Source organism: Garra rufa, chromosome 3 (genome assembly GCF_049309525.1).
Source record: "Garra rufa chromosome 3, GarRuf1.0, whole genome shotgun sequence".
Lineage (NCBI taxonomy): Eukaryota > Metazoa > Chordata > Actinopteri > Cypriniformes > Cyprinidae > Garra > Garra rufa.
Genome location: NC_133363.1, coordinates 34,727,845 through 34,740,197, shown reverse-complemented (window position 1 = coordinate 34,740,197; position 12,353 = coordinate 34,727,845). Strand labels below are relative to the sequence as shown.

The 12,353-nt window shown below is 35.5% G+C and overlaps 2 protein-coding genes across 2 annotated transcripts in view; one reads left to right on the top strand and one right to left on the bottom strand.

Moving 5' to 3' along the window:
• The window catches only part of ptprja (protein tyrosine phosphatase receptor type Ja), a 34,894-nt gene extending 28,201 nt beyond the window's left edge, over positions 1–6,693 (bottom strand). The window contains exon 1 of the mRNA XM_073837004.1: positions 6,504–6,693. Coding sequence (XP_073693105.1) covers positions 6,504–6,572 — 69 coding nt within the window. The 5' untranslated portion in view covers positions 6,573–6,693. The remainder of the gene's footprint in view (positions 1–6,503) is intronic.
• A 5,221-nt stretch (positions 6,694–11,914) lies between these two features.
• Positions 11,915–12,353, top strand: part of ptpn5 (protein tyrosine phosphatase non-receptor type 5) — a 34,867-nt gene continuing 34,428 nt past the window's right edge. The window contains exon 1 of the mRNA XM_073835995.1: positions 11,915–12,211. The gene's annotated coding sequence lies outside the window, so the exon portion shown is untranslated. The remainder of the gene's footprint in view (positions 12,212–12,353) is intronic.

The following is a 12,353-nucleotide window of genomic DNA, read 5'->3' as shown; positions in this document are numbered from 1 at the left end:
TTTTAAAATAACTGTTTTCTATTTGAATATATTTTAAATATGTTATTTATTCCTGTGATCAAAGCTATTTTTTTAATATACCAACTCCAGTCACATGGTCCTTCAAAAATCATTCTATTATTCTGATTTGTTCCTCAAAAAACATGTATTATTAATATCATCATTATTATTATTATTATTATGTTTAAAACACCCAAGTAGAATTTTTCAGGTTTCTTTAGTGAATAGAAAGTTCAGAAGAACAGCATTTATCTGAAATAGAAATCTTTTGTAATGTTTTTTTGTAATGTCTTTATCATCACTTTTGATCAATTTAAAGCATCCTTACTAAATAAAAGTATTAATTTCAATCATTTATAAATGCGATAAATGCTGAATTGTTTTAGTTCGCATATATATATTAAGTTAGAAAAATGCCATTACAACAGTAAAAACTAAATTCCCCTGTAAATCATTTTTAATGAGTCAAATATCACCTTGTAATGGGAAGGCAAATTTTTGATCAGATTTTTTAATTATTGATTAGACGGTGCACCTGAATTTTTTTTTTAAGTTAGGAGCACAAGTGAAAGAAAAGTAAGAGTAGAGCCCTAAAAGGCATTTTTTAGAGTTTATATTAATGTGACTTATGATATTATGCCTTAGCAGCTGGATAAATGCTGACTAGAAAAATAAGCTTCTGTGTGTTCTGTTTTCGTGTGGAAAGCAGGAAATTGAAACTGGATATAGCAATTTTGTAAAATTAAACAAAAGTTAAAAAAATAAATAGTTTTTGTTTAATTTCACACCGTGCGATTAATTGCAATTAATTTAATCTATTTACAGCCCTATATATATATATACACAATCTATTTTTAAGAGCAATTTTGGAGTAATGAAAATGGGAAATAGCCTTTTTTGTCCAATGTTCATACACACACTCATATGTTTTCTATGGACTTATTTCTTATCTGCAGCCCTACAGATCAACCCTTCCACTGCCCGCAGGAAAGAAGCTTTAGCCAGAATGCCACTTCACTTCCGCTGGCTCTAGTACACAATGCATTGGTCCAGATATTACACTATGAAATCGAACTAGAAGAATATGTCAACTGTACTAACAAACACTATTGAACAACGTACACCCAGCAAAGACATACGCAGAATTCATATTAGGCCTAGACTGGTATTGCTTCAGTCAAACATTTATGATAAGTTATTACTTTGCTTCAACTTTTAAAGTGCATGTGAAAAGACTTAGAGAAAAATTCAGATCAAATGATGTAACACACAGTTGCAAACATATTTTCAAAAAGTGAGTACAAAGTAAATGAAGCATGGGGAAGTTCAGTATCGAAAGTAAGCTGTGACATTCAGTCTTTGAGGTTCAACATGCTTCAACAAATTTCCTGGAGTCAAACTGACGGTTTTCTCTGAGAATGTCCAGTATGTCTCAGGCATCACTTTTAAAAAACGAAAGCCTCAAACTTCTTCATTTCAAACTTAGACAAGAGCTGTTTCTGCAACACACCCTGCTGTGTGTCGGGTGATGACTGTTCCCATCTAAAGAGGGTCAGAGAGATCATCATCACATCTGTCTGTAGAAACAACAGTAAACACTCCAGGGGTGTTATTAGAGTACTCTTTAACAAAAGGTAGCATTACTGTAATACAGTAAAGCTGTCACACGTACTGGGGCATTTACATAGAACATTGAGAAATCAAACTCTAAACAAATAAAACCGATTGTTTACGATGCGTTTGTGCTGTTCCACTCCACATTTGCATCACTACAGATTGTATAAAAGCCCTGCTCTTCCTACTGAGCTACAAGGCCTTTTACAGTATTATAAAGTGCATGCAAATACATAGCGGCAGACAGCGTATTTGCATGTTGCTGTTACTTCTCCTTCTCCATCTGGGCAACGTACAGATAAACCTACAATCTTTCCCCAGCTATGATGAAAGGCTACCTCACATAACACACCTCTGAGTGGGTGTTTTAAATTTCGGTGTGTATGTCTGAGAGAGGAGCATGTATGTTTGAACTTTTATATAAATGTTTTTACTAAAGACTACAGAGTTTTTCTTGACAGAGTTCGAGATATGAAGGGTGAGACACGACAGGAAATGAGACATAGACAGACAGACAGACAGACAGACAGCTACATGAATGACAGCGAAAAACTGAACTGAAATGGCATCCAAGAGTCTTTACAAAAGAAATACATGCAATATTTATCTAATGGCCAGTTACCACACAATACTTGTAACATAAAATGCTTTCAAAATTGTTGTGTACAATTATACATCGTCTTGTCTTTTCTTTGCAAAAGTCAAAAGGTTTTCAACAGTAAGATTTTTAATGTTTTTTTGGTCATCATATTAGAATGATTTCTAAAGGATCATGTGACACTGAAGACTGGAGTAATTATGCTACAAATTCACAGGAATACATTACATTTTAAAATATGTTCAAATAAAAATATTTCAGTGCAGGCTTGGTGAGCAGAAAAGATTTAAAAAAAAAACATTAAAAACCTTACTGTTCAAAAACTTTTGACTCGTAGCGTAGCATAATTTGACAGAGCAGCATTCCGACAATTCGACTTTAATGGCATATTAGCATAAATGCTACATTATCTGTTTATTTATGACTTACGCAATTTTACGATGTCTGACATTTCAAGTTTGTGTGCATTTCAACTAGTCGTGACATACAATAAACCATTGAATGTGAATGAAAGGACCAAAATTTACATTGAACACAGAACTGTGCGAGTGTGTGTGTCTAATCTATTCCACCCCGGAATAGGCCAGAATCCTTCTACAAGAGGGCATTATACACAACTGGACACAAGCATTTTTGGGAAGGCACAGAGACGAGCTTTATCTCACAGATGACTGAATTTCCAAACTTGGGGAAATGCACTAAACTTCCAAACTTTAGAAATGTAGCATGTTTTTAAGCAAGTTGCACAACTGAAGCCAGAGCTTCTGTTTTCTTTACATAAGTGAGCACTGAGCCTCAGAGCTATCAAAAAGTAGCAAGTTAAACTATCAAGAAATGTACTGAAAAAAAGCTAGAAGCTACATACTAAGAGTAGCTAGCTATAGTACTATAAAAAGCAATACTTAATTTTTTTTTACATAAAAATACAAATTATTGTGATCCTGTATTAAATAACCGTAAATACATGCTTTTTAAAAAACAAAGTCATCCTCTGTAGACAATAGTACAATTATATTGCAGATAACTGTGTGTGTGTGTGTGTGTACCTGGTTTTCATCACGTTGTGGGGACCAAATGTCCCCACAAGGATAGGAATACCAGTAGATTTTGACCTTGTGGGGACATTTCTCAGGTCCCCATGAGGAAACAGGCTTATAAATCATGCACAATGAGTTTTTTTGAGGAAGTAAAAGTTTGCACAATCTCCTGTGAGGGCTAGGTTTAGGTGTAGGGTAGGGTTAGGGCGATAGAAAATACGGTTTGTACAGTATAAAAACCATTACGCCTATGGAATGTCCCCATAAAACATGTAAACCAGTGTGTGTGTGTGTGTGTGTGTGTGTGTGTGTGTGTGTGTGTGTGTGTGAGTAAATAAGTAAATATTAGGTTTAACAGGTTGAAAGTAAAAGGTTATATAATGTGAGGACACCTTATTTTAACCTGTAACTACTATATGCTGTAAAGACAAAGCATCTCTAAAATGTACACAAAGATAAACATGAACATAAAACATTATGCATTAAAACCTTTGCACATAATAAAACATTACAGTATGCTTAAACTGTTAACATGTTGTCGCAAACTTGTCTGTGTAAGTCACACCAAAATATGGCGATAAAGTACACTGATAAACTGTTTAACAAATATAAAAATATCTACCTGCAGTGCAGAGTCATTTAGAAATGTTATTTCACTTCATCCTTTTATGTTTTCTGTATCCTGTATCCATTTTACTGAGTTGTTACCTCAGAAACCAGTCTGAATCATACAGTTCACCCACTAAACTAGATGATGTCATCTAATTTACTGAGCAAACTGTATATGATTCAGACTAAATTGCCAACCCGTTTGACCAGTTCACTGAAAAATAAGCAGATTCTTTCACAAATGTAACATTGTTGCCATTCTTAACAGCTGACAGAAAAATACTAGACACAACTTGACTGCAAAAATAATGTCAGGGTAAACGTAATGCTGTGGGAATTTTCGGAGTAAAATATCTTGTAATTTATTTTAATTTACACTACCAGATTTTTGACGTTTTTTAAAAGTCTCTTCTGCTCACTAAGCCTGAATTTTTTTTATCTTAAATAGAGCAAAAGTAATATTTTGAAATCTTTTTATTATTAAAATAACTGTTTTCTATTTTAACATATTTTAAAATGTAATTAATTCCTGTGATCAAAGCTACATTTTTAGCATCATTACTCCAGTCTTCAGTGTCACATGATCCTTCAGAAATCCTTCTAATATGCTGATTTGCTGTTTAAGAAACATTTATTATTATTGTCAAATTTTAAAACATTTTTTTAGAATTCTTTAATGAATAAAACGATTTAAAGATCAGCATTTATCTGAAATAAAAAGCTTTTTATAACATTACACACAACACCATTCAAAAGCTTGAAGTCAGTATAATTTTCTTTTAATTATAGAAAATGATACTTTTATTTAGCATAATAAAAGAATAAAAAGTGATGACAATGACATTTATAACATTACAAAAGATTTCTATTTCAGACAAACGCTGTTCTTCTGAACTTTCTATACATCAAAGAAACCTGAAAAAATTCTACTACTTACAATAATAATAAATGTTTTTGAGCAGCAAATCAGATTAAAATGATTTCTGAAGGATCATGTGACTGGAGTAATGGTGCTAAAAAAAACAGCTTTGAAATCACAGGAATAAATTACATTTTAAAATATATTCAAACAGTAAACAGTTATGTTTAAAAGTAAAAATATTTCAAAATGTTTGTGTTTTTGCTGTACTTTGGATTAAATAAATGCAGGCTTGGTGAGCAAAAGACACTTCTTTTTTAAAAACATCTTATGGTTCAAAAACTTTTGACTGGCAGGTTTTAAAATTATATAATGCACACCAAATTCTGTGAGAATATATAATTTAATCAAGTTATCCATCCGTGCAGCCAAAATGGCCTAGTGCATGACAAAAAATGACTCCTGCTGTGAAAATTCTTCTTCAAATAGCAACAACACCCATAATAACGGTTATCGCTATAGATGGCTGTAGTGATTAGAAATGAGAGAGGGAACGGTGGGGGTTGGAGGTGGAGATCTAGACCGTTTTCTTTTCCCTGTTCCGCAGCTCTACGTCACAGTTTCCCCTTTTCTTCTCTACTGCCCACAGCGGTTTATTCTTCCTAAATGGGCCGGTCATTATTTTCATGAGACATTCATGCAAAACACTGTACTTTCCTGGTGGTGTTAATTACTTTACATCAAGGATTAACTGCACTTGGCACGCACATTTGCGCAAGAGGAGAGATTTTCTCTATATCAGGTAGTGGAATCATCATTTGGTGTCTTGTGAATCAGTGCAGGCCATTCCTTAAAATCACAGGCCTTATCTAGGTTTGGACAAAACTGTCCATTACGTCTCCACTCAGTTACACCAATAGCTAATAAGGTTATTGGTGCAAGTTTAAAAGAGTCACTGCTTCTTTTTCAGAGGCAACGGTATAACACAAAAGTGAACTTCATACATACACATGGAGAAACAAGGGTCAGAATCTTGTATCTGAGTGAGCTTATTGAAAATAAGAGAAACACTTAATCAATAAAGCACTGTCAGGACAAAACCAATCCCAAAAATCCGGCAGTCAGCTTGCAAGTCTCTATCTGTCAGACCAACGCAACCTGACTGAGATGTGATGAACCAAGAAATTTGCATAGATAACGGCTGTACTTCTGGTTAAACAGAACATAATGGAAAATCTTCGCACATACTTAAATTCACCATTAATCAGAAACTTAGAACAGAGTTTTTCATTAAACAGATAGATGGAAATATCAGCTTACTAACTAACATCACTATTGTGCCGCAGCTGCGCCTGCGGTCAAGAGTTTTGGGGAAGAGTTTGTAAGTAGGAACATTACTTATTGACAACTTTCCATGAACCAACACAAAAATGTGTCAATTTGCCTATATTTCCCTTTCAAATAAATTGAAGATGATCTTTTTTTTTGTTACGTTAGCACTTACGTCAGATCGTTTCATTATATTTCAAAGTAGAACAAAAGAAACAAATCTTAGATCCAAAACAACGTTAAATATTAGTTACAAACTAATACTTCAGTAACTTCAGTAACTGATAAGGTTCAGTCAGTCACACAGGATGTCAAACAGGCAAGCATGGTTAATTTTAACAGATAGACGAAACTAGTAGCTACTTTAAAGTAACGTTTCCAGCTTTGAAAAGCGAGTCGAACTCGGATCTAAACATCAACATTTAACAATTAACAAGACGAGGGGAAAAAAACTTACCGAGACGAGCACAGCAAACAAGACAGTTGCACGGAAGACACTGGCCTGAAGTAAATAATGTTGACCCATACTGGCAAAAAAAACAAACCAAAACGTTTATGTCATTTCATAATTTTGTTAATTTCTCAGAGTCTTTGTTATCTAGAAAAACTGTTTCTATCGTGCAAGATGAAAACGCTGCTGAGGTGCGATGCTGCTCATTCCTGCTTCAGGTGCTCCTGAACTTTTTTCTCATCTTGACTCTTTCTCTTCACTGAGTGATGTGGGCGGGACGGAGCGATAAGCCCCGCCCGCCCTCGGTGTCTTTTCGGGCTTTAACCAGACATCAACTTTTATAACAGCACCAGCGGACGTTCACCCTTCACAAAATCCTGTTGCAGGCGTCACATTAGGCAAGGGAGGTTCTCAAAAATGCATTCAGATGGAACGTAACAACAGAGCTATTGTAGTTAACCTTTAATCAATTGACCACGAATGTGCAGAATTCAGATGCATTTAGCCCTTTCTTCTTATGATAACTCGTTTGCCCAGTCTAATTTCAGTTCTAAATTTCAGGTTTAATTTTCAGTTTTTATTTACGTTTATGCATTTGTAAGATCCAAAATGAATTGCAGGTATGTGTTTTATCAGTTCATGTATTCCCTGGGGATCGAACCTAAGTCTTTGAAATTGTTAGCACCACGTTTTAATGTTTGATTGAACGTTAACACGAATGTTAAACCAGCTGTCAGAGCGACAGAACAACATTTCAGGAAAAACTTAAAAACTTAGTCAAAACATTGAGGAAATAGAGTGTTTTCACGACGGGTCAATTGACCATATTGGCGGCCCTGATCGCCCTGAAAATGGTCAATTAATGTTTTGTTTTGGGCTGTACTAATCGGTCAGACCAGGAAAATCATATGGAGTACTATAGACTGCAGAGACAAAATGTGTTTGAGGTTGGCCAAACTTAACCAAGATTTCCAGGGCTTGACAATATTCATGTTTGTTCTTATCATTTTTGGTCAGGTAGGTGAAATATTAGGCTAATGATTAATACTGCTTGTACATATCTTTACCACATAACTATAGGCCTGCTTTCACAGACAGGGCTTAGGCCATTAGGCCATGCATCTTGAGACAAAACAAAGGCACTGACATATTTTAATATCAGTCAGTGCAATTTACTTTCACTTGTAACAGCTCAGAATTGCATTTTAGTCTGAGACTAGACTTAAGCCTTTGTCTATTTTCTATAAAAATTAGTTTGTCAAACTATTGCGCTCTTTCCTGCTTACTGCTTCCCAGTATATATTTCTTTTTTATATAATTTAGCAGCTTTTACATGTTTTTTTCCGTGGTTTAGACAGCATAATTTAGCCGAACAAAGTATTTAGTAGTACATTAACCATGCAATCCATGCTGTTGTTTACATTTGAGTATCTCCAATATGGCAGTGCATCCGGGTAACTGACCAAACTGTGATATAAGTGCAAAGCCTCTATATGAATGAATGCATGAACAAAGTGAAGAGTAAATGACAAGTTGCCAAAGTGAAGGCTTATAGAATGGAAATAACTGCATATGCATATGTGAGTAATGGGGCTCACCATTCATGTATAAATGTTTATAATGTTAACACATCATTAATTATCAAGAATATTTTGAGATAATAAAGAAAATACCACTTTTAAAGCCATATGAAACAGTAGATTTAAAAAAATCAACATCATTGGTCAAAAAATTGGCCTATGTGAACTCTACTGAAGACTAATCCATCTTTTGTTAGTGGCAATTTTGTGAGCAACTACTCTGTTGAAGAAATCAAGAGAAGCAGCAGTAACATGACAGAGTTATATATACACAATGTGTCACACAACACATATTCAAGACTTGCTAAAAAAAAATCAAGTCTTGCTAACCATGTCATTAAATCTTTATCAACAACAACAACAACAACAACCAAAACTTCATTACTTTATTGAGTGTTTGTAGGTTTTGTCTACTGATTAGCAGTGTTGCAAATATTAACAGTAGTTTTGTTGCAGAGTTCATTGAACTAGTGTCATAATACATAGCCTAGCAGTTCTGCCTTCCTGTTTGTCAATTAGGATGGTTGCGTTTCCGGCTTCTAAGCACTAGATTGAAAGATTACATTTCCATACAATTCCAGTAATTTTGAGGTGTCATTCAGTCTTACAATACAGCTTTTTCAAGGACATACTATAGTAGTATTTACAGAAATTGGGTCTTTGAATAGCCCACGCAGTGTCATCAACCATGATTTGTAGAGCCATTTCAAAAAGTTAGTTTTATAACATATCAATCCAAAGGCCTTTTCAAGCATCAGATCACATTAGAAGGTATTTATACAGAAATCCAGATAATCAAGAGTTCGCTAACTTTTTGTTTCCACAACTGTAAGTTTCTTTTTGTTTCAGCTAAACAGTTCTGCAGCAGTCTTGATGATTTGGTACATCAGCCCCATAACAGTGTTTCATTGTAAATGCTTGTGGGCGCAGTGTCTCTGCTTTGTGTTTCACTGTTCTCTGTGTTGCAACAGTTTTTCTTTTTTAGGGGGGTCTTAGTCCTGTTCAGTGAACTATGCAGTCTCCTGGGTAACAGAAAGCAAGAAGACTGGGGCAAACGCAATGACTAAACAGGAAGTGGTCATACATACAGATCTCTGGTGGATGAAACAGTGAAACGCTTATCTCCCCGCTCACAATAGAAGCTTTTTTTTTCAACCGCACTGATCACAGCACTAAACGCTTTTGTAAACTCTAACTTCCTTTGCAAAATATGGGTGACAATTTGTAGTGCTAAAACTAATCTGTAAAAGTTTGTATATGTGTTTTGCAAGCCTAAGTGTAAATTAAAATTTTTAAAACATATAGAGCAGCAAAACCTGCTACCACAATTGTAAGTGGGTGATTTTAGTATGTGAAGTTGTTTTTTATTGTTATGTGGTTTTAGCTTGTTCTGGGTGATTATTTACTGGTCCAAAGTAGTTCAGTTATGATATTTAGGTCTCTTATTCAATACACATCTATGTAATTTTCAGGGAAATTTTGAGGAATCATGGTTTGGGATGTTCAAGTTTTTAACATTTAAAGTCAGCTTAAGCTTGAACATAGGATGTATATGTGTACATTTAAGTAGGCCAAAGTTAGTTTCTGTAAGGACAATATCTATGTCACCCCTCCCACAGAAACAGAAGCCATACCAGCCATAACTAGCCTGTCTGTCTTTTTTCTTTCACAGTAGCAGCCAAACCAGCTTCCACCACTACAACAGCAGTGCCAACCACACCATCCTCTTTAGAGAAATCCCACCTAAGCAACAGAAAGCCACAACCCCAATTCCATCATACAAAATACATGCTATTTTTTATTTAGTACTGACCTGAATAAGATATTTCACATATATATTTAATGATGCTGAATTTATCAAAATGACCCCATTCAAAAGTTTACATACACTTGATTCTTAATACTGTGTTCTTGCATGAATGATCCACGGCTGTGTTTTTTTTTTTTTTTTTTTTTTTTTAGTGATAGTTGTTCATGAGTTTTTCAGCATTTTGTGTATTTGAACCCTTTCCAACAATGACTATATGATTTTGAGATCCATCTTTTCACCCTGAGGACAACTGAGGGACTCATATGCAACTATTACAAAAGGTTTAAACGCTCACTGATGCTTCAGAAGGAAAAACTATGCATTAAAGAGCCAGGGGGTGAAAACTTTTGAACAGAATGAAGATGTGAACATTTTTCTTTTTTTTGCCTAAATATCATATTTTTTCATTTGGTACTGCCCTTCAGAAGCTACAGGAGATACTTACACAGACAAAATAAGTTAAATTTACCCTGATCTTAATGCATCTTGCTCATCAGTGAGCATTTGAACCTTCTGTAATATTTGCATTTGAGTCCCTCAGTTGTCCTCAGTGTGAAAAGATGGATCTCAAAATCATACAGTCATTGTTGGAAAGGGTTCAAATACACAAAAATACTGAAAAACCAAAGAATTTGTGGGACCTGATGGATTTTTCTGAAGAACAGCAGGCAGTTTAACTGTTCAGGACAAACAAGGGACTCATTAACAACTATAACTAGACAAAAAAACAGCTGTGAATCATTCAGGTAACAACACAGTATTAAGAATCTAGTGTATGTAAACTTTTGAACAGTTTTTAACAGCTATTATTTTCTCTTGTACGCTATATGTAAACGTCTTTTATGTGAAATATTTTATTCAGGTCAGTACTAAATAAAAAATAACATGCATTTTGTATATATGATCTCTCTTATTTTGGTAAAATAATTAACATTTTGCAGATTCTGCAAGGTGTATGTAAGTTTTTGACTTCAACTGTACATGTCAATGTGACTGACCAGCCAGCAGATCTGTCTCCTGTTGAAAATATATGGCCCATTATGAAAAGGAAAATCAGACAACAATGGCTATGGACTGCTGAGCAGCTAAAGTCTTGTATCAAGGCCACAAAACTTTAATAATTACCCTCCTTACATCCCAGATGATTAAAATGTGTAATTAAAAGAAAAAGTTATTTGACACAGCGGTGAACATGCCTCTGTCCCAACTTTTCTAGAGTGTTATAGTCATCAAAATTTGTTTATATTAACAAAATAAAATTAAGTTGGCCAGTGAAAACATTTGATTTTTTTCTTTGTACTTTAGTCAGTTAAATAACAGTTAAATAGAATAAACAAATAACATTCTTGCTTTTATGGCATTTCACAAAATGTCCCAACTTAGGGTTGTAGATGCACTTAGGACTTTAGAGTCTCATAATCAAGGAGAGGCCAAAATTATTCAGTAATAGAGTCACCAAAGGCCACCAAAACTCATGCTGTGTTTGCGTATGATGACCACAGGTGGCGATGCTGACGTGGTCATCAATGCAGGCTACAGTTAAACACCACTAGATGGAAGCAGTTACTTGTAGAATGTGTAGTCTTTGTTTTTTGTTTTTTAAATTGGAAAATATAAGAAAGGATAGATAGATAGATAGATAGATAGATAGATAGATAGATAGATAGATAGATAGATAGATAGATAGATAGATAGATAGATAGATAGATAGATAGATAGATAGATAGATAGAAGAAATCGGAACCAGAATGAAAACATATCTCATCAAGTCAGATTCACAAAAAGAGACAGCCCCTCTTTTCGGAGGTGCAAAACATCCAGTACGTTTTCATGTGCTTTCATTTGCTTTAGGAAATGACGCAGTTGCTAATATGAGTGCTGAGGGGACCAGAGAGAGAAGAGGGCACTAAAGCGCATCTCTCCACCCCATTCTACCCCGAGGTACGTTGCCTAGGTTACACCTCCAGCTGCCACCTGAAGCGAGGCATCGCACCATCCGCCTCGCGAAAGACAATACCTCACACGTCACCTATTGAAAACCACACAAAAGGGATCTCACGAAACAAAAATACACTCGGAAGAGAGAGACAGAGTATATTAAGACACGAGCGCGCTCACGCAAGCACTCAGACCCTCCTCATTGTGACTGTCAGTACAGAGAGGCGGGCTCATATGGAGGGCCGCTGTTCGGCTCTGCAGCGACTGCAGCGTCTCCCGCTGCCTGCTCTTCCTCCGCGCGCGTCTCCGCGAGCGCTGTGATGTGAATATTAATGATGCTGCGCGAATCTCCGCGCTCATTTCCACCGCTTTCACCCATCTGAGAGGTAAGAGCGCATCCCTATTTTGTCGCTTACGGTGCGGTTTGCATTATTATTCAGTGTCCATTTCATGCCGTGGAAGCGCGCGTCGTGTTTTTTGAGGATGCTGAGACTCTCAGTCGACGCAGTGTTATTCTCAATGAAGAGG